The 23,485-nt window shown below is 42.6% G+C and overlaps 1 protein-coding gene across 19 annotated transcripts in view; it reads right to left on the reverse strand.

The window, feature by feature from the left end:
- The window catches only part of plekha6 (pleckstrin homology domain containing, family A member 6), a 57,238-nt gene that overhangs the window by 16,171 nt on the left and 17,582 nt on the right, over positions 1-23,485 (reverse strand). For 6 of the 19 annotated variants that reach the window (XM_047332458.1, XM_047332457.1, XM_035630673.2 and 3 more), the window contains 8 exons: positions 19,644-19,744; positions 10,040-10,230; positions 8,705-9,274; positions 7,741-8,227; positions 7,105-7,191; positions 3,771-3,824; positions 1,890-1,961; positions 1,252-1,362 (listed from right to left, as the gene is read on the reverse strand). In XM_047332458.1, the coding sequence (XP_047188414.1) occupies positions 1,252-1,362; positions 1,890-1,961; positions 3,771-3,824; positions 7,105-7,191; positions 7,741-8,227; positions 8,705-9,274; positions 10,040-10,230; positions 19,644-19,744 (1,673 nt within the window). Of the gene's footprint in view, positions 1-1,251; positions 1,363-1,889; positions 1,962-3,770; positions 3,825-7,104; positions 7,192-7,740; positions 8,228-8,704; positions 9,275-10,039; positions 10,231-19,643; positions 19,745-19,856; positions 20,018-20,073; positions 20,202-23,485 lie in introns of those variants that run through there. The other 13 variants (XM_035630679.2, XM_035630682.2, XM_035630683.2 and 10 more) reach the window with 13 other exon arrangements.

Below are 23,485 nucleotides of genomic sequence, written 5' to 3' on the forward strand. Positions count from 1 at the left end.
CTCCAATGCTTTTATTTCTTTTGTTAACCCTGTTGTTTTAAACCACTTTTGTAAATCCATTTTGTACTCCCCGGGAGACTGTTTTCCATGTTTTTACTGAGTGTAAGAGAGTCTAGAAGAGCAACAAAGAGAAGTGGCAGCTCCTTCATTTTCTTTTAGGTGAAGCAAAGATGCAATTTATGTGAGCAGGAAGAACTGGGTTGAGAACAAGGAAGGGCAGGAGGCCAGAACAGTGTGGCTGGTGAACCTCAGAGCCAGACTCTGGTTAGAGTTCAGATTTTATAAAAACACTGGAAACATAGAAGCTTTTTGGTCACAGCGGATGCTTCGCCCACAACCGAGAAATCTCTTCTGTAAGAGATTTCTTGCAGTGAAGAGTTTTTTCTCTCATCAGTCTCAGAGCTGCTCATTGTGGCTTTGAAACTGTTGAGTTTCTCTGTAATCCACCTCACTATGTAAAGTGCCTTGAGATAATGTATGTAATGGTTTGCTGCTATACAAATAAACTTGAATTGAATTGTCGCGGATTGTGGTTTGTTTGCTTGTTTCTAAAGTGAGGTTGCTTATTTGGTCTTACTCTCGGTCCTGTCTCTCTCCCTCTCTCCACTAAAATGATAGAGCCTATCCGTCCCTGTTAGCGTTGATCACACATGAAGTCACAGCGGGCACACCGACAAAATAAAACAGGTGAAGCTCTACTCTAGTAATGTAAAGATTAAATTAATTATGTTAAAAATGGACAGTGAACAAGATAATTACTTTCATCTGAATCTTCTCAACATGCATTCAATTCTTAAGTATTTTTATTGTTTTGAAAAGCTGCACCTGTTGTATGTAAATGCTGTGACTGATGGTATTCAATGATTGTCTACATTATTTATTTATATATTTTATACATTTATTTATTATTATTTTTTTCAGTTATCAGTATTATATCCATATTATGTCACATGAAATTCACATCCAATGTACAAAAGACAGTTAAATTTTTTTCTTTAAAGTTCAATAAAAACATGGTGTTTCCAAATACAATGAGTAATTGTTTTAAATAATCTTGATTACAATATTGACCAAAAATAATCGTGATTTTGATTTTTGCCATAATTGAGCAGCCGTAGTTTATATTTATTTTGTTTCCTTACAGGGTGCCTTTTTAAAATTCACTATATAAATCCACCTAACTATCATTATTAGATAACTTAAATATTTCCATTACAAGACAAAACATTGATTTAACACATGGTTTATTACTTTGAGGAAATGGTGTACCTTGTCCATTCTCAGTCGGTGGACAACAGCCTCGTGGTCTTTCAAAATTCGATTCTGCTCACACAGTCGACCCAAGAGTTTCTGTATCAAACAGGACAACAGGTGGTCACCACATATATGTTGCAGAAACCAGAGAGAAAACACAACACAAAAAGAGAGTACAAGAATGCGTCTACATGAGTCAGTGCTGGCAGTATGGGCCCAAAGTATATGGACACTGAAAGGTTACAACCACAAATGAGAGGGGAGCATTGTCATTGTTAATCTGCACTAATGTTGGCGCACACTCAGTACATCAGTTCATCCTTAATATATTGGAAGAGTTCAATCAACTTCGTACACACTAAACTGGGAAAACCATGTATATGGTGTTGCATTTGTACATGGGGGACACAGTCATATTTAAAAAGTAAAAATCCCAAAATGACCACAAAGTTGTAAGAACACGTCTAATATATAATTGTATACTGTAGTATTCACATTATTTTAGAAGCCAACACCACAGATCAAAATATGTAAACAGGGACCATCACATATTTTTGTATCAAAAATAGTGTGAATCATCTGGATGTTAGTGTGTTTGTATGTTTATAATGTGTATGCAGTGTTAAGGGTCTTACACTGGTTTCAATCTCGTTGAGTTTCAGTGTGGGATGTAACTCTCTGCTGTAGACATCATGGAAACGTGGCCCCTGTGGAAACAAAGATTGATCAAATTATCCTGATCATCAACATCAATCAAACAGTATAGACAACTGTTCCAATGAGAGGAAAACTAAAGTTCCGTTTTTATATTCTCTTCAGTATACCGAGTTCTTTCATTCCATCAGAAAGTCATCAAGAACCTTTTCAAACTTCTGCCAGCAAAGAACAGATTGAATCTCAGTGAATATTTTGTGATATTGTTGGCTCAGTTTTCATGTTTTCAACGGTGGATGGTAGGGGATTTGGGGTGTTGAAGAAAAACCCTTGGCATACTGGTATTGCATACCTGCATGTTGCCTTATGTGCAAATGTCACAGAAACTCTTTGCTTCTTGTCTCAGAATGAAGAACTAGGATGAGATATGTCATGATATATTTTGAAAATGTAGCTATATTTAACTGAAAGGACTTCCTTCCCAGCTACCCCAGGACCCCTCCACCATACCCTCAACACAATTGTCACAACCACATTGAATGTGACAAAGGAAACAAAATTTAACTTGACTTTAAGTACTATGAATGAAAATGGTGACGTCTGAACACCAATCATAACACATGCACCATTAATTGAAATGAACATCTTACAATTATTCTTAATACCTACAAATAATATATTAAAACAAATATGTAATGTATGTGGGAAGAGGTTAAATAGGTAAAGTGTGCTCTTCCCTTAATGCTGGTAAATTGCCTATGTCTATAATGGTCAATGGGCCGTCATGCAGAGGTCTGTAAAGTCCTCCACATTCCATGCAATATACATGACTGCACAGACGGCATGGGCACGATCTACAGGAATAACAAGGACTTCAATACCGAGTTACTGAAGTTCCACTCTAAGTCTCTACAATGGTGGATGGATTGCATGTTTTCTGCACATGCATTCCACACAGTCATAAGATTTTGGCTGCACATAAACAAATATGTATGATACCCTCACAGGCACAGGTTGCCAAGCAGCAGCAGAATGTATGAATAGTGAAGGAGAACATAACTGTTGGTCTGTGAGTGACAATATGGACCACATACAGACGAGACAAGAAAAGAGAGGCAAGTTTGGATATGAAATATCTGGTCTATTGGTTTATACAATATATGGCCTAAGTTGCACTAGACTGTGCCAGCCAATGCAGGCTCAGAAATTCAAAAAGTTTCTTCAGAAGAGACCCCAGCTAAAAAGTTGATTCAAAAGTTAAGGGTTAACCCAAAAGAAACAGCTCTGATGCAGTGCTGCTCAGTAAACGTACTACTTCCTCTAGTCTTTTCGACTTTACAGTACAAGTAACATTCACCCATTCACACACACATTCATAAAGCTTTTTCTGTCACATTTATAAACTGCTGGAATAGCCGTCAGAGGCAATTTAGGGTTAGGTAGGTTAGTGTCTTGCCTAAGATCAAGGGGGAAGCAGGGATAGAACCGCCAACCTTCTGGTTAGTGAACAGTCATCTCTACCTCCTGAGCCACAGCCTTTCACAGGTGAAGCCTTCCTCCCATTTCTGCTCCCTCCTCTCTTACTTGTACACAGAGCTGTGCCCATGAGGATGAGTAATCCACCATATGGGTAAACAAAGCAGCTGAAGATTCATATCAACTCAGTTAATAAGCAGGAACTGTAAGCACACTTTTGAAAGAAGGACAAAACAAAGGAATGGAGAAGTAAGAGGAAGAAAAGGAGTGAAGGAACCTCCTGGGCTGACTAAGAAACAGTGTGACATGTAATGGCAATCAATAGTGTGTGTGTGTGTGTGTGTGTGTGTGTGTGTGTGTGTGTGTGGGTGTGCGTGTGTGTGTACCTGTTCGTCTAGGTAATCCAGGTTGCGCTGGAGTTGAAGGTCTAATATGTCCTCCTGAGCCAATCAGCAGTAACACACACACATGGAAATCACACAGACACATGCAGGACAGACAGGAGGGTTTCAGATAGGACTGCAGCAAAGCACCACAGACAACACAGCCAATCAACTGGAGGTCTACAGCTCTGATACTCCGGCTTTTTTTTGCCTTTCACAGTTCTTGGGTTTCTTTGACACAGGAGCATTCATACAACAAGGGTCACGTCACTCGTGCCGTGGTGAAGTGCACAGTCAGTGAAGTGAGGGCAGGTGGATGAGACTTAACACAGCTGGTGGTGTACTGCTCCACACGCCAGAGAAGAAATGTCAAATCATTTTAGCAACATATTGTATAATATTACAATGAGTGAAGGTGAACTGATCCAGCATCAGCAGAAAACATCGCCCATCATACCACGTATTGTTTCATCCATATCAGAGACTCCACCTTGACCTCCTTGTAGTCATCGATCATCTTGCTGTGGTGAGCGTTTTCTTTTTAAAGCCATTTTCATATTGATGAATTTCATCTTTGATTCAGTGACAGTGCGACTCACAGGCGACTCAGTATTAACAGCTCTGCTCTGTTTATGCACGTAATTTACACACTTTTCTCAAGATAGAAGCGTTTGATGAATCCGATGTGGGCAGTTTGTACAAACAGATGTAAAATAAATTTAGAATAAGAATATGAACATGTTTATGCATGGGGCCCAATGTCAGTCCTCACCAGGACTGCCTGTTTTTGAGTGGACCAGCAGTTCATTGGTAAATTCTAACTCCTTGTGACTTGAAGACCCTTCCCTGCATTTTGCTGAAGTTTAAATTTCTTGGCAACTGTCAATTAGAGCCAAACTGAAATGGTTTTATTGGGGACAATGCCTATATTACCTATTACCTATATTCGGGTGTAAAACTGTCTGTTCACTGACAAGGACCACGCCTACAAAGTTATCAATGCTAAATGTATAGTGAGGATGGGGGTGATGGGGAGACTGAAGGGAACCAGGGCTCTGAGTAGGGGAGCCGTCTCTTCAATCTCCCAGGTGTGTCTTAATATGCCCCCAAGAGAACTTCAGGTGGACTGATGCGTGTGCGTTTCTGATGTCGTTTTGATCATTTTGGAATGAAGGCGAGAAAAGGCGGGGAGGACCATCAAAGTATTTTGATTAAGTGGTTAGGATTCCTTGTTTATTTCTAATGTCGCAGATGGTTACATAGCAGGAAAGATGGAAGTCAAGGGTAGAAGTTGTGAGCTGAGCAGCAAAGAAAGACAAAGAAAGCTGGGAGGAATATTGATTCTAAGGCTTTGTCTTTAAATTAAGACTGATAGACTGAGCAGAGGGTTCTGATGCAGCGGTGAGGTCCGAAGTACAGTGACTCAAAGGTTGTATTTAATGGAGAGTCAGAGGCCGGTACCAATTGTCTGAATTTCTGTGATGACTCAGCAATATCAAACAGGCCAGACTGTATATTTAGAAACATTTATTTAAAAGATAACAATATCTAATCAAAGAAATTTAAATTTATACAGGTATAAGTGTGTGAGTGAGTGTGTGCGTCTGTCTGTGTGTGTGCACAGACTAGATGCCGAAGACTTGGTATCATAGCCTCTGTTGTAAAACCAGACTCTCCAGCCTTGGTTGGTCTTTAGGCAGGCACTTGCATCGCTGCCTTTTGGAAGTGGTAGCAGTCTGCTGGCCTGCATGAAGTCAGGATCTCAGAGAGCAGTAGTTTCTTCCAAAGGGAGAATTGAGATGTTGACTCTCCATAGACAGCAGGAGAAAGAGAGAGAACAGGGGCAGAGCGGTATTTTATTGGTCTGGTCACCCCCTGGGGTCTGGGCGACAGTGACAAATGTGAGCTGGAGTTTGGAGGAACTTTCACACCAAGGACCATGGGAATCTGAGTTTTCTTGCTTAACCTTTTTATTTGGAACAAAGGACCACATGGTCAAATCCTCCATTTGGTGAGGCAAAACAGGGATTGCATGAGGATGGATGAATCAGCAGGGTGAGGTCAAAGTAGTTACAGAATCTGTTGCCTTCGTGAGGATGGCACAGGGGATGGTCTGGCTGATACGACTGGGCACAGGGTGGGGGGAGCCAACGTGGCTGAAGACGATGGAATAGGAAGGGCAGAAACAAGAGAAGAGCAAAGGATGCTGGGATGGTGGGATGCATGGGCTCGGGTTTATTTGTGACTGAGGGAAAACAGTAGAAGAATGAAGCGTTTGTGAAAGTGAAAAAGTTTGCGGTGGATCTGATATGACCTGGCCACCAGAGAGGGCTGGACATCCAGGGGTGAGGAATGCGCCATGACGCACTTGTCTTCGCTGTGCTCACAGCGCTGGGAACCTTGGAGGCACGGAAAGATAGAGTGGTGTTTTGCTGAGAGTCTGTGAACAGCTTGGCCTTTTTGTAGGAGTATCTGAGAGGGAAAATCTTCTGGCATTTAGATATGTTTAGAGGTGGGGAAAAGTTGGATGATACGAGTCATCCTGAGACCTCGAGCAGGTTGGGGAGATGTGTCTACAAGGGACGTCATCCCTTGAACAAGGAAAATTAATTTCCGAGCTCCTCCAAGGTTGAAGGCGAGGTGAAGGAACCGCTGATTGGGAAGACTCCGGGACTTCTCAAGTTTCCTGATTGCTGCCTGAAGGATTGAAGAGAAGGTCGTGGACTGGTCTGTTGCTGTTCATGTAAGAACAGAGTCGTAGGGGAAGGAAACTGAACAGGTGAGCTTATTTACTTTTTAGCAGAAATGAGGTATGTTTCAGGCGTGGTCCTTGTTCCGCATCTAGTTTTAAAACTTCATGTAATGATCGATATAACAGACGCTAGTGGAGCATGAAAAACAAATGAAACAGTCACACCTGTGGTCATAAACTCCACAAGGTATCTTAAATGACACACGGTCACATACAATTCGGAAACAATGTTGGCAATTTGGTTGTTAGTTTCTAGACTCCTATGATACTGAACTGCCCCATATTCCATTGTTCCTGGGTAGAATTGCCCATGTAGGTCTCTATCATTAAATCATGTTTCTCATGTCATGTGTACACAACACACACACACACACACACACATACATTCATATTGAGGCAAGAGTGGTCCAGTGGCATGTTAAGGACAGAACAGGACAGGGGGGTTGTGTGTACAGGGTTAGGACAGATCGACAGAGAACAGGTGTGCAGAGGAAATCCAACAGCTGGTCACAGCAGCAAAGCAAAGCTACACATAACACCACACTGTGTGACAGAGGACATGTGTAATACATATGTGGCACATACCATTTTATTGTGGATGGAGGGGGATACAGGGTAGCTCTGTTGGTATAATCCTTGGCTTAAGGACCTCCTATCGCCAGAGTAGTCATACTGAAGGAAGGAGGAAAAGTAATCACAAAAAAGGAAGGGAAGATAGGAGATAACAGTATTGTAATAGTAAGGTGAATATGGTTACAGTTGGCCTGTCATTATATTTAAACGATTAGAATTGCAAAAATAATATACAATACTGATCTTATCATAATACGCATTGAAACAATATCAGTAAATTTGACCTTTAACTTTGTTTCTGTGTTTTATCAACTTTGTAGCTGAATGTATTTCACTAAAATACAACAAGATACTAAAGTTGGAAAGTTAAATGATGACCTTGGTGATTAGAGATGGTCAGAGTGATCATAGATATTACTCTTATTAGTAGTACTATATTACACTTAACACACCTGGGACACAACATGGATAAGTGTGTGTGTAAGTGTCCAAGCAGAGGCGATCAGAGACATCAGGCTATCATCTTTTTGTTCTGTGTAAATGACATGGCTGTGTTCTAACTCCAAGTGAATTGGCAGTTTTCAAGAGAGGTGGGGTGGGTGGGTGTGTGTGTGTGTGTGTGTGTGTGTATACACACTCATTACTCACCTTTGGTGAGCTTAGAGATCTTCTCAGGCTGTAGATGGACGGATCAGCATAGATCACATCGTCCCTCATCCTCCCTGGAAACCGATCAAAGCGAGCAGATAGTGATCGAGCCGGCGAGGCAAAGTTTGGTGGCACTGGTGAGTAGGGCCCCCCCGATGATGAAGACGGTGACCTAGGCACAGACCTAGAACGTGGCTGGATAGACAGGCGCCTCATGGATGTTTCCATTCCACCATAGTACTGTGGCCCCCATGGGTCCCTGGGCATTGGGGGTCCATACAGCTGATGAGGTCCATCCCTCAGTGAGTGACGCTTCTGCTGGACAGTCCAGCGCCAGTCGTAACCCCCCACACCAGAGACAGAGCAGATGCTGTCAGGCCGGACCCCTGGCGGGTAGAATGGGTACTCGTCCACATACTGAGGATCACCAGGATAGCCACAGTAGTCAGCTGAGACCCCTCGGTTCACTGGGTAGTAACGTGATGGGCTGAAAGAAGGGAACAAATAGAGGATATTTTTAAAAAGTTTGAATGCCGCTGTTTAAACAGTCAACATTATAGTTTTACGTGTGGTCTCTTTACTTTGTTTGATAAAGGCAAAGCTTTAATAGAGAATAAAAATACATTTTCTCTTGTCTTTTATTATTATGGAGATTATGAAGGTCTGTGCTGTACCGTCGTGCTCAGCGACATGACTTCAGTTCTGTCAGGACGCTTTGGATCTCAGCAAGGTTATGATAAAGTGAAACTTGAAATACCAAGATGTAATTCAGTTTCATAACATTTGGTTCTTCTATCCTTGTATGTCAAAATTGCAAAAATAATAAACTGTACTGGAGATGAACATTAATTAAAGGACATTTATGCCATTACACCATCATATGAATGTGTGAATGAGTGTTCAGAAAATGAGACAGTTCCAGTGACAAATTGATGCCACAATGTCTTTTAGTTTACTGATCTACCTGTTGATGTCCTCCTGGGAGGCCATGCCCCGCCGCTGGTTGACCCACTGCTGCAGCTGGGCCATGGAACTCTTCCTCTGGGCCACCCGCTCTGGAACTGTCCTAGGCACGAAGCCCCTCCTCAACACTAAGTTCTCTTGCTGCTCCCTGGGGTCCTCCAGTAGACCGTCACCCCCCTCTGGGTGTCCCTGAGTAGCACCATGTCCACTGTGACTCCTGGACGAATGCTGTTTGTTGTTGCTTTTGTGGGGCATAATGTAACGTGGTCCGTAGGTGCCCCCACCATTTGGATGATGATTTAAGTAAAGGGTGTGGTTAGGACCATGTCCCCCTCCTTCATCTTCACCCTCTCCTCTTCTTTTGTTAATCTCTTTCGCCTGCTGGTCAGAGAGGGGGCCGGACAGCGACTGTGTCTCAAGTTTGTCAGCTCCTTTGACCCTCGGGCGGGTGGGCAGGTCATTGTCATTGTCGGTTTCAGTTTGTGTTTGGATGTGCAGATGCTGTTGAGGATCAGGGGCCTTGGTCACCATAGTTTGGTTGAGATCGGCTGTGGTGTTAGTGGAGTTTATTCTGTGAAGTTTGAAATAAAAAGAAAGCATTAGAATACACAGCAGCCATATTAGCAAAACAGAGACTTCAATACCAGGCCAAGCAACTGAGCCAGTGTTCAACACAGGAAATCATCCCCAACATATGTTGTTAATATTGCCCTCATGCCAACACCCATTTGATCCAGACCAAGACACAAAATGATCCATCACTTTGCGTCGTGTCATTGGACAGTTTTGTGATAGATCTGCTTCATCAACATTACAACACAATGCAAAGCTCTAAGACTGTGGAGAGAAAATACTCGTTTAACAGAAGAAATGTCTAACAGAACCAGAACATCTGCTGAGTGTGTTGGTGAGACAAGCGAGAGCGAGAGGACAGTTGTGCAATGAAACTCCACTGACTGACAGTAGCTCAGACTTGACTCATTTACATCTTTGGCAATGAGAGTGTTCAAATATTAGAATACTATTACTTCTCACTTACTTTCTAACGAATGTAGGGGAACGTTATGTTCGTATATGGGTGTCATTTTTCTCCTCTATATGTTGTTGCTGCACAATGATTCATTTCATCACTGACTCTCTTTGGCAGCTTGTGTCCCACACTGCAGACCCTAATATCTAGATGGAATTAAACTGAAGTCTGTAACATGTTATTGACCAGGGACAACTGACATTTCTATTTATTAGCATCAAATCCAAGAGATGAAGATCAAGCATTCAACTTTGTCTTTATCAAACAGACCCTCTCACTGACTGTGTGCATGTATATGAACAGCACCTCTGTTGTGGCTGAACGTTGACTGCTGCAGCCTCACTCATAGCTGTGATCCATTCCTTCTGCTCCTCATGGCTGTCGGTGCTGAAGTAGTATGTCCTGGTCCCTGCGTGCTCTGCCTGCATGCAAAACACAACGGAATCCTTCAACCCCCCGTTGTCAGCCTCCTCCTCCCCCTCATCCTCCACCCAAACCTGCAGAGGGAGACAGAACATACAGTAAGTAACACACAGTGGCTGTTTCAGTGTTTACAGTATGACTGGTTGGCAGCATCTGTTAACAGAATACTCCACATCCTCGTTATCTTCATCAGTAGCAACTTCATGTCCTCATGCAAATGCAGACGTATGATATAAAGACAAACATCACATTATTTATATCATTCTTATATAAAATTGTTCTCAGCAGAGTCATCGCTGAGAGCTAAGTACTTGATGAGACCACAACAAGGGAAACATGAGCAGTCAGATGAGCAGAGAGGCTGGGATGCACCTGATCCACGCATAAAGGTCAAAGTTCAGCTAGAAGTTGGTCTTGTGTAGCAGACAGACAGGGTGTCGTAGATCATTTGTGCTTCATGATAATGAACTTTATAAATAAACAGACTTGACTTACAGTGCCAGACCTTTGTCTCTAATCTGCCTGATTGTCTGGTTGCTCCTGCTTCTTCTTTTGAATTCTTTTGAGCATTTATCTTTCTCAGTGATGTTGTTCTTAGTGATACATTAATGAACATTACAGAAGATCCAACTTGTGGTAATTCAGAATTATCCAGTTGGACATAACTGGGTTTGTAAAGTTAGAATTACAAAATCACAGGATAAACCTTTAAAACCAATGAGTTGTCATGCAGTCAACATCTCAACAACCCACAAAGGACACGAGTGTTATGCATGAATCCAGCTCACATGCAATCATGCAAGCACGCAAGTACAACACACATAACCATGCACCCGCCCCATAGGACAATATACAAGGAAGAGTAGGAAAAATATCAACACTGCACCTACTTTAATGTCTACAACAACATGAGCCAGAGGGCCAGCAGACCTCATGGTGGTCCAAGATGAGGGGGAGAGAAGAGAGTGATGGAGACAAGGATTAAGGTTTGGTGTGTCAAAAGGTCACTACCTGGCAGCGTGACCTTCAAACCTTATATGCTATATATACTATATATTCATAATATATATAAGGCTTTTAGCTTTCTGTTAGTGGAAGAGGAAAGATGGTTGAAAATATCTGGAGCCTCTTAAAAAAGGCCTTGAAAGACCAGCATATATGAAAAGCAGTTCATATTAATACTTACTGAGATTTTATTTCTGTTCCTGATTGTATTTACTGTAAAGGGACATACATATTTTAAATGCAAAGCTGTTGTCAGCACATCTACATGAACAATAGGAGTTCAGTCAGAGTCCAAATTAATTCATTTCAATAATCGCAATTACAGTTGTTACATTTGGCGGTACGGCTCTGTTCTGGGACCTCCCTGCTCTTCCATGTGAGGCGGGTTGACAGACAGTAAAGCTAATGCTAATGTGACCCCCATTGACCAACAACAGATAAGCCGATGGTTTGAGCCCCAGCTCCTCCAATCTGGGTAAGGGTGTCCTTGGGCAACCCAAGCCACCGCTCATCTAAATATAGATCTATTGTAAGTCAGTCAAGACGACTCTCATGCTTGCTTGGTTGTACTTTAATTGTCATCCTGCCTGTCATCCTCTCACTCTTGCTCACTCTCAGTTCCTTCCTGTCATGTCAGCGATCAGCTGTTCCTCAGCTGTTCTCATCCATCCAATAGCATTGCAACACACCGGTCCTGTTAGCCTATCATGTCGCTGCTGCCAGTTTAAATATGATTCATCTCCCTGCCTCAGTCCTCTTGTGCTGCTCCACCCTTCACCTCCCCTTAGCCCAGTCTGTTCAGGCTCTTCAGATTCTTCTCTCCGTCACCTCAGACAGTCGTCGACCACCATCACCACCACGGTCTGACTCCATGGGGGATTTACTGCTGCTGTCCTCCTCTACTACAATATCTCCCCATTGACTCGAAGCGTCTATGTACTTTCTTGATTCTTGCATTTTTTGGTTATATATAATATCTTTAATAAATATCTTCATGGTTGAATGCAATTATTGTACGTGGCTTTGGACAAAGAGTCTGCTAAACGAATGTAATGTAATGTCATGTAATGTCATGTCATATGGTATTCACCAGTAACATTAAAATTAGCCATTTCTATTTATTATCACACCATAAAACTACTGGTCTCAGCGATATGCATTACCACAATTCCTATCCCTACACTAAGCAGACAAATCAATACTTATTCTGGGAATATTGGTCATGTCCGTGTGTGTGTGTATTTGTGCACCTATTGGTCGGAGTAGGGGTACTATCATGAAACAGCAGAGGGAAAAGATGTCACTGATAAACAGGAGTCATTTCCTTCCACGTTGGAGCACTGTGAGGCTCCGCCCTCAGCCGTAAAAGAAGGTGTGATTGGCCGAAATGGCTGTAACCTCAGTAACGACAGCAGTAACCTAGCAACAAAGGTGGAACTGTGTCTGTGTGTGTGTGGAGGGAGAGAGAGAGAGAGAGAGAGAGAGAGAGAGCGAGCGAAGAGGCCCAACATACATGACTGTACCCCAAAAGGATTGAATCCAAGGCAAAGTTAATGACGGGGGAGACTAGTAAAACATTAAAATCCTGTCTGATAGTACCACAGTTCACTCTGACATCATATTTTCAAAGTGAACACCGGCTGAAACAGACATAACATAAACTGTCCAAAATACTCAAATACTCACTAAACATGCAACAAAAGCAAATACTTCCCTCAAACTCCACAACTTGTAGTCAAATGAATACATTATCTCAAACAATGCACAACAACATACAGCTGTCAACACGAACCGGTTCAGCCTGACTGACATAGTGCTACAGTATATAGTCCCATTCATCTTCATACAGCGCTGCTACTGTATGTACTGCACATTCATACGCTGATAGAAAGTGATTGCCAGATTATTTTTTCACATTTGGCAACTTGCCAGATATTATGTCAAATTAGCATCACTGACATGACACTTAATCTCTTTGTACAGATTTAGAGAAGCAGTTGAGATTTATTTTGATCTTGAATCATATGTCAAATCATGTCTGCCAGCCAGAGATATAAATGGACTTTCTCACCTTTGTGTGGAATGTGCCTGTAATAACACTTCATAAAGCTGCTGTGAGAGATTACTACTTGTCCCTGTGCTGGCAGGTCAGATGTCAGATCCTCACATTCATGCGAGTCTCTGAGTCATCATGTCAAATGTACAATAAATACCACAAAACAGGGAGTGACTCAGATCCTCACATTTGTGATATTTATTGTACATTTTACATGATCACTCAGAGACTCAAACTTGTATGTATGATGTATTTAATGGTTATTTTGTATTAATGCTGTTTAGCTGATGGAGCAGATTCTCAGGTCAGTGATTCAGGAGTACAGCGATTGATGGCGAACTTCCTTGATGAAATGGAAGGGTAAGATGCTTTCAACAAATTCTAATTTGATGAGTAGGAGAGAATGTTGTCCTACACCACTACACTTTTGCTTCTCCAGGAGAGCAGTAAGAAAATCAAGAAAGGAGTTTCATGCACTTGGGATTGTGTCGCTCTTCCCATCTTTGAAACCCTTACTCAAATCCACAACTACATCTTCATCCCATAAGAGAGTGGCGCTCAAAGGAGCTCCCACTTCTTCAAGTAGATTTGTGTCCATCGATGACCAACAAACCAGAGATGAATGAATGGAGGCCATTTCGCTTCTTCACCACACTACGGAACGTGACTTAATCTTCCAATAGATGAAGGAAACATTATCCATTATCGTCAAAAGATACGCCGTGTCCCACAGCAATCAGCAGACATTGACGACTAGAGTTCAGTTTTTACTCCAGATAAGTGATAAAGGATCGACTCTGAGAAAACTGTTACTTTTACTTTGCGATGGAGTAGAGTAGAGTTTATTCCAAGAGCCAGAATTCGCTCTGTATTACAAGAAAGATTCATAAATCACTGGTGCTGATATGTTGCACAGTGCTTCACCTGCAAGTTCTTGTTCTTAATATAAAGTGTCTGCTTGTGTTGGTGTGTGTTCATCCAGCTGACAAGTCCAGCCTCGAGGAAATGCAGCAGTCAATGCAGCCATTCAGAACATGGCATTGACTGTGAGCTACTGAAACACTTCACTGGCTGTTCTCTCTCTCTCTCTCACACACACACACACACACACACACACACACACACACACACACACACACACACACACACACACACACACACACACACACACACACACACACACACACACACACACACACACACACACACACAGGATGTTTATCACCTGACACTTTCTTTATTAGCTGTTTTCATAGCTCAAGGGGCTATACGCAACACAGGTAATTAAAACAGAACAACAGTTATGTTGTATAATGATACTAAGGAAATGGTTGAATTAATTAAAATGTTTTGTCAATGAAAAAAAAATGAAAATTAAAAATGAATCAACAGATGAATATCTAATATGTAGAGAGCTGCTTGACTGTATTTCTGCAGTTGGTGTTGCGACTTCAACCAGCAGTTTGAATATAAATCTAAAAGACAAGATTTTGCCACGCAATTTTTGTCTTTAAAAAAATCGAACCTCAGCTTTACAGGCAGCCAGCGAAGTGATGCTTATACTGATGTGATATGTTCTCCTCTCTTGGTATGGTTGATTAGTTGAACAAGTAGTTTTTGTTGTAAGTCATGTTGAGCACATTGCAGTGAGAATACAAACGCATGCGTCAGTTTCTTAGCATCCTCTAAGTAGAGGTAGGGCTCGACTCTTGCACTGTTTCTTAAATAGCAATAAGCTTTGTAATGTTGCTGATGTGGCTTCAATACTCTAGTTCAGTCAAGGATGACACCCAGTGTACTTAACCATATGAAATATGCATTTAGTCTGAACACAGCTTAGCTCTTACAACCTCAACTGATGGGTGGTCTTTGACCTGAAGCTGCCCCAGTAAAAGTTGTGTCGTGTCAAGGTAGAGGAAATGGAAATGGATGGAAAGAACTGTGTTCCTCCATGTGAAACATGAATGGGCTCAGGAAACATCTTTGTTTCCTATGTACGTGGGCAACTTGTCACCTGATTCCCTAGAAAATCTATGGCCTGTTAAACGTATGAGTCATCCTATTGGAACTGCCACTCCCACAGAGTGTTGAGATCTGTCAAATCTGTGTGAGCTTGTTTTAATGACTCCTGTATCAATGAAGCAGGTGAAGAAAAGTCAATCCAAATGTTAGTGAACAGTGTTTCTGTCATCATGTACTACAACCCTCCACCCTGTGCTGATGTTGACCTGAGGAAGAGATGGTCTCTCCACAGGTTCATCAAGCACTGGTCTTGATCTCAATCTCACAGCTGTACAGTTGTACTGTTTACTGACAGTCCACCGCACACACACACACGCACACACACACATCAGACATACACACCCACATGTGTAACTCTTTAACTCTGCCAGTCTGACTCAGTCAAGTCACGCAAACACGTAAACACCATGTTGAAGAATTGAAATTTGGTCTGAGACCTAACAAGCCACTCCTCCACAGTCAGGGAGCGAAGCCTCAGCCTGTACAACAGGTTTCGACAGCTCTGACTGCTACCGTTGAAAACAACACTCCCAAAGAGCCAAGCTGCCTGCCAAGCAAAAAGAAACGCTGATACGTGCAGGTCGATTCGGTTTAAGCGACATGTAAAAGTGACATTCCACAAAGTAAAATGAAAATAATAGGATCCAACAACCTGTGAAAGAGATCTGACCCGAAATCCTATAACTATGGAAGTTATCTTACATTAAGCACATGAAGCCTTTTCCTTCTTCTATTGGGAAAATGCTTAATGTAAGATATCGACCATAATCATGCTCAGTCTACCCTCAGTCTTCGCTCATTGTACCCTCAGTCTACGCTCAGTCTACGCTCAGTCTACGCTCGTTGTACCCTCAGTCTACCCTCAGTCTACCCTCAGTCTACGCTCAGTCTACCCTCAGTCTACACTCATTGTAACCTCAGTCTACGCTCAGTCTACCCTCAGTCTACGCTCATTGTACCCTCAGTCTACGCTCAGTCTACCCTCAGTCTACGCTCAGACTACGCTCAGTCTACTCTCAGTCTACCCTCAGTCTACGCTCATTCTACCCTCAGTCTACCCTCATTTTACACTTAGTCTACGCTCAGTCTACGCTCATTGTACACTCAGTCTACGCTCAGTCTACGCTCATTGTACACTCAGTCTACCCTCAGTCTACGCTCAGTCTACGCTCATTGTACCCTCAGTCTACGCTCATTCTACCCTCAGTCTACCCTCTGTCTACGCTCATTGTACCCTCAGTCTACGCTCAGTCTACCCTCAGTCTACGCTCATTGTACCCTCAGTCTACGCTCATTGTACCCTCAGTCTACCCTCTGTCTACGCTCATTGTACCCTCAGTCTACGCTCAGTCTACCCTCAGTCTATGCTCATTGTACCCTCAGTCTACGCTCATTGTACCCTCAGTCTACCCTCTGTCTACGCTCATTGTACCCTCAGTCTACGCTCAGTCTACCCTCAGTCTACGCTCATTGTACCCTCAGTCTACCCTCAGTCTACCCTCATTCTGTGGGTCATTCTGAACTGAGACGTGTTGGACAGGAGGCTTATTGGGACAGGACTGGAGCCCCGCCCACCTCCACGACAGCCTGATGGAACTCGTCCAGCGAGAGAGAACATGAGGAGCCCACACACTCATTTACCTGTAATGTGTAGTTACAGAAGGAGTGAAGCTCCAAAAGGAGTAAAGCTCCACAAAATACAGCAGACTGAATATGAAAAGCTTTTTCATTTGTCATAAACCTGGCACTGAAACTGCTGCAGCACCTGACATTCGACATTATAAAAAATAAATCAAATCCCTCATGTTCAAACAGCAGCATCTCACTGTCAAAACAGGGAAATGAGCCTTAGTCACAATGTCTCGATTCTCTGCACACGTTTCATCCTTCAAACATGAGTTTATCAAGTAAAAATGTGAAATGTATCACGTTATGATGAGATCAACAGTACATTTCTATGACAAGAAAATCATCGTCATTATGTGATACGTGTAGAATCTGTGTGATGGATGTGAGATGGACATATATATATATACAGTACATATACATATATATACATATACATATATATACATATATACATATATATATACATATACACACATATATATATATAAATCAATTAGTATATGACTTACAAAACCATCACAACTGTCAGACACTATGTCTGTGAGAATTCAAGAACTAACTAAGAAATGTCTTGAAAAATACTGATGTGTAATGTGTAAACATACACAAAATAGATGTTCATCTCCCTCTGTGAAGCTGAGATGTGTGTGTGTGTGTGTGTGTGTGTGTGTGTGTGCGCGTGTGTGTGGAGGAAGTGACAGAGCTCCGGGAGCTGTCACTTCTTCAGACTCAATTTGATTCAAAGGCCTTGTCATGTTGTTTTATATTAACCTTCTTTTACCACGTCGAATATCTATTTTTGTTTTCCTTCAATATATTTATAGTTTTACTCTTCATGATGCATTGCATTTTTCCCTCTACTGTATTTGTACTTTGACATATGAAAGCAGCTTTGTAACATAATTTTGAAAGTGTGCCAAATATATGAGCCTGGGACCCAGATGCATTCTGGGAGCCCATTTCAATTGCTCTGTCAGACTCGGTCTGGATCTCCTCCATTGGGAAGTGATTTCCTCCAGCAGAAAACGTGCTGGTCCAATCACAGCCATCAGATAGTGGGCGGGGTTTATACCGTGACGTGGAGAGAAGAGACGTTTGTAAACATCAAAGATGGCTGCCGCTGATGAACGAGTGTTTGACTCAAAGTACCTGATATTTTCACATTCCTCCCACAAACACACTGATCCACAGACACACTGAGGAATCCTCATCACGTCACCTCCTCTCTGCTCCGGTCTGTTGCTCAACAGACGTCACATGATTCGTTGCTCTCTCTGGTCGAAGGACGATCCAAGTGTTGCCCAGAGGCATTTTGCTCCGCATCCGTTGGTAACGCCTCTAATACGCATTGAGTACAAGTCTGGTTACACTACAAATACAAACATATGAGACCATTCTCACTGTCAATATTACACGTTGCAGTTTGTGAATATTAACTGCCAAGTTCATGGCGACATGATCTGCAGTTACACTGGACAGATAATGAATGTCCACTCAGAGCTGCACCCTGACCCTCACAAGCTGCCAAACAACACGGACTGTATTTGCTCAGTCTGTCTCCACTGCAGGTGTGCGTGTGTGTGTGTGTACACACTGGGTACATGCACTGAACTTTGCACCAGAGCTTCCACTGGACTTGCAGTGGAAGAGGACAACAGAAAGGACTAAATGTTCTGAAAAGAGACGAAAGCTGATAATGACAAACAGTGATTACCGTAAGAGCGCGCGCGCACAGAGAGAGAGAGAGAGAGAGAGAGAGAGACTGAGCTGTCACTGTGTGTGTGTTTCATCCTGACGCTGAAGGGGAAACAGACAAACTCTCCCTCTTATGTAAAGATTCACTCAGCAGATTCCGACTCAGCTAACCTACATTCAGTCCTCATGGGCTCATCTTCGTTCAGTCAGGTGCTGCGCTGTGATTCATCAGGATCTGGTCAGGCAGGAATCTATTTTTGGTTTGAGGATCAGTACATACGTGGACATTGACCTCACAGACACGTCCCAGTGTCTTCGCACACCTCAGATGGTTGTTATGTGGTTGTCTGAGGGTTCAGGCCTTTTCCATCCCTGTCCAGATAATCGTGTTCTCATGATCCAATCACCGTGAGCCGTCAAAACGACGTTGATGCTTCTTTAGTCGATGTGAAGAGTTCATATTTAATCCACGGTCACAGTTTACTGGATTTCCACAATTGCAAATTAACAAAATGATGACAGAAATCATGAAATCATCAACATCAACCATTCAACACAGCACTAGGGAGCAAACATCACACCCCAAACTAATCAAAGACCTACTTCAGCGTATATCAACCCTTATCTGATTTGACTGCCATCGCCATGGGGACCCTTCAGTCATAAATAACCTCATGTAACTCGGCAGTGAAGTCAGATTCTATCAGTCACCCAGAGCCCCACAGCGGCCTTTACTAAACCACAGCAATGCAACAGGGAACAAGTTCAAACATCAGAATATCTGCCCCTCATAGGCGACGCCTCATAGCACAGCAAGGATTCTTCAGCGGAAACAAACCTAAAGTGAAATGCTTCTTTATTTCCTTCACTTCATTAACATAACAACATATTTGGACATTATGCTGCAGAGAACCTTTACATGTTGGTTTTAGCATCATGAAGGTTTACAAAAAATACTTAGAACCCACTCACAGTATGTTCCCCACTGATGTAAGTCATATGCACTCATGTATGTTCTCCAGTACCATGCATGAAACACAAATACACACAGACGTTCCCCTTCTTCAGGGTGTTACTGACCTTAAAAGCAAACTTGCGGGTGATGCTGTCTGAAGGCTCCACTCCTCTGATCCGAAAACTGAGCAGCGGCAAACTCCCCAACACAGAGTCCTCCTTCTCATCTGCGAAGGGGGAAATCACAGAATGAGAACCTCCTGGTGAAAATCAGAGAAACCAAATACAAACTCCTGTGTGAGAGAAATATTAATGAGAGCCGGAGCCGGTCCCTTCAACCTGCAGAAGAAAAGACAGAATGGAATCAGAGCCGCGCTCTTCTCAGCTCCCACGGTGACAGCTTCTGAGAATAGATATCCATTATAGTCTGAGGGTCCCTGTGATAAGCAGTAATGGCACACGCACACACACACACACATACACACAGGGATGTAGTGGCGGAGGAGAGCCCTGAATAAATAATGGAAGGAGGCATGAAAATTTCAGGAGGTCCTACCTCATATTTCCCAAACGTAGCGCTGTACACACACTATCTGCAACTGACTGAGTGTGTTTGTGTGGGTGTGTGAGAGAGAGAGAGAAAAGAGTGAGAGCAAACAAGGGCAATGGAGCAGAGAGCGAGAGGGAGGGAGAGAGAGAGGGAGGGAGGGAGAGGGAAGGGCTTGTGCAATCATACAATATGCTGATTCCTGCTCTGCTTGTGACAGAGCGCGCGCGTGTGTGCGCACGTGCGTGCGTGCGTGCGTGTGTGAGAGAGAGATAATTATCAGCCAATGTGACTCAGTGTTGCAGGAATCTCGGCCAGCAGCCAACTGTACCTGCAGCTTGTCTGCACCAATGACACACACACACACACACACACACACACAGACACACACACACACACACACACACACACACACACACACACACACACACACACACACACACACACACACACACACACACACACACACACACACACACACACACACACACACACACACACACACACAGGGGACAGCAGGTAAACACACTTGAGCCTTTGCCTTGCTCGCGCCTCCCACACACACGATTGAAGAATTTTCTGATGTCTGTATTTAAAAACTGAATCATAAAAAATGATTCTGAGAGTCAACCTGGACAGAACACACACAGTGCAACATACAGGAAGGAAAGTGTAAACGGAATATGACTTAATCGTGATATAAAACACAAGAAGAGATAAGAAGGAACAATGATGAGTATTTGTCCACTTGTGGACCCTCGGATCCCTGAGACTTCTGCCTCCATCCCAACATGACCGAGGACGACAGTAAGACTAGAGCCTTTAGAAGCATATATAAACCAATCATATCCTGTTTTTACTGTTTATTGATGAAATGTCAACAAGTATAAATGCAAAGCATTTGGTTGTGATATGTAAAAAGTATTTATCATATCATTAATACATTTTTCCTGAAGCCCAACACACTGTAAGAAGAGAAGTTGAGAAGTGGTACGAGGAAAACAAAGGCCGGCCCAAGGCGCAGTCACTTCCAGCCGATATGGCCGCGATAACAACTGACTGCTGGACTGCAGGAGGTTACATCACAGTGACATGCCACCACATAGATGAAACACTCCCACACACAGCAGACAACCTAGCTGACAAGAGGCTGTGCAGACGTGGGGGATCGCTGGTCAAGTGATAACCAGTGTCCATGATAACGCAGAAAAAAATATCATGGCAACTGACAATCCCTCTTGTGCTCGCAGGTATTCAGTCAGGTGCTTTGCGAAGACTTTGCATTTGGCTTTGTCAGCCATGTGGTCATTTCTGCAGCTGGTCAGTTGTTGAAACACTGTTGATCCCAAAGCACTGGGGAGCAAGCAGTGACAGAGGAGTCTACCAGCTCACCGGCTAATATAATCCTGCAAAACAAGATGGAGCGGTGTCTGCACTGGGCAGTTACTGGCGTGCTGTCTGATCACACAGTAACCAAACTCAAGGATGCCAAAGTGTTGGAAGTGAAAGATGAACACTGGCAGGTTATGGAGGATGCAGCCTGTATTGGGAGCACTCAAATATGCCACTGCCAATATGTCTGCTTAAAAAAGAACTCCCAGCCCCTGACAAAAGAGGGTGACAGGAGCGAGGCTGAACCAATGACGGTAATCTCCTGCATTTCCTGTATTGCTTATTTTACTCTAGCTATCCCTGATTATTATTCATCGTTTCAATTACTGGCCATTGCTTGTGTGTATAGGTTCAGTTGCTGGACTTGGTGTCATCACCATCATCAACGTAAGACCCACGACACAAACACATTTCTGACTCCAGAAAAGAGACAACTTGTCAAAGCTTAAACTGGAAGAACTGGCAGCAACACTGCCATCAGATGAAGCCACTACTAGCGAAAACAACACTGAAGGTAAAAAAATAATCCCTGACTAATGTCTGAGTAATGATTGTTGTCATGTCCATCAAGTGTTAGGGCTGTGACGAGAATACCTGCACCTGTAACGGACTTTAGGCCAAAAAATCTAATGGGATCCGGTCTCCTGCTTTGATTTCTCTCTCTCGTCATATTGGTTACCAAACCTGTTATCAGATTAACATAAACACAATTTTCACACAAAGATCAATTTAACTCTAACCAGACGAAGAGCTCTTCATCCACTTTCAATCCTCTTGATGCGATTCAAATGACACGAGGAGCAGCCAGTTCACAGTCAAACTTTGTGTTGAGGGTGAGGTGTGGTTTTATTAGGATTAAAATCCCTAAACAGCCCAGGAGATGCTTAAATATCCATATACAATATCCAATACCCATTCTCCACCTCGTGATACATGACAGTTATTGTTGGAGGAAAGGGTTTGGACTCAAGCTCTAAAAAAAACCCTAACCCTAAAAATTAATAATTTTCTTACATCTCAAAATATCAAATCATACACCTTAAGCAAAGACCTTGAACACCATGCCACAACACCAAACACTGTACCAACCAATCAATGCTTTAGACTCTACCGTTTTTAATGCATTGGAAATAATCTAATGACTTTGGCCTTTTCATTAAACACATATAAGATGTTGAATACCAGATCTTAGTCTGGTGAAAAACACCTGAAATATACGATTTTTAAAACATCTGTGTATATTTCTCTGAAAAGACATGAATATAAGTCCGACACAATCCTATAACACACAACCAAGACAACGAAAGCTCTCCCCTTGTGCCCATTCTTTGGCCCCAGATCCTCACTGGCATGGCGATGTGTGGTAAACTGCACTGTCACACATTCCTCCCTCCTTCGCTCCCTGTCGCCAAGCCTTCTTTTCCCTCACACAGCTCGGACGTGTTCAGAATAAACAGCATGAATTAATGTCACAATAAGAAAGGAACCTAAAGAAACGGATCTGCTCGGCCATGGCTGTGAAATGATGACTACCTTGACTCCATATTTTATTACAAAAAAAACAAAGGAGGGAGGATAAAACAGCAACAAAGAAGATAACTCTGTAGTCAGAGTAACAGCTTCAATCCGTAAGGTTAAAAACAACCAGCCAAGCCGGAAGTTACAAACATAATCACAGTCAGCTGACTATCACCTTAAGAACATATCAAGCATTCAATAATTTAAGTGTCAGCGAAATTGTGAAACACTTGTCCAGGGTTTGACTTCAGTCGACTTGACTACTGTAATGTTGTGTTGACTGGTCTCTCTGGTTCATAACGCTGCTGCTCGAGGTCTCACTCACACAAAGAAAGTGCCTTAATGGGTGAATGGGACTTTTACTGTGGTCAATAAGAAACTCCTTGTATGAGATCTGTATTATGAGTAAATTTATATTTACATTTATATCTAAATATATTTATTTGTCATAATCTGTATTATGACATATAAATATGTCTTCTCAATGGGATGAAAAATTTTAACAGGACCT

Source organism: Scophthalmus maximus, chromosome 6 (genome assembly GCF_022379125.1).
Source record: "Scophthalmus maximus strain ysfricsl-2021 chromosome 6, ASM2237912v1, whole genome shotgun sequence".
NCBI classification, from domain to species: domain Eukaryota; kingdom Metazoa; phylum Chordata; class Actinopteri; order Pleuronectiformes; family Scophthalmidae; genus Scophthalmus; species Scophthalmus maximus.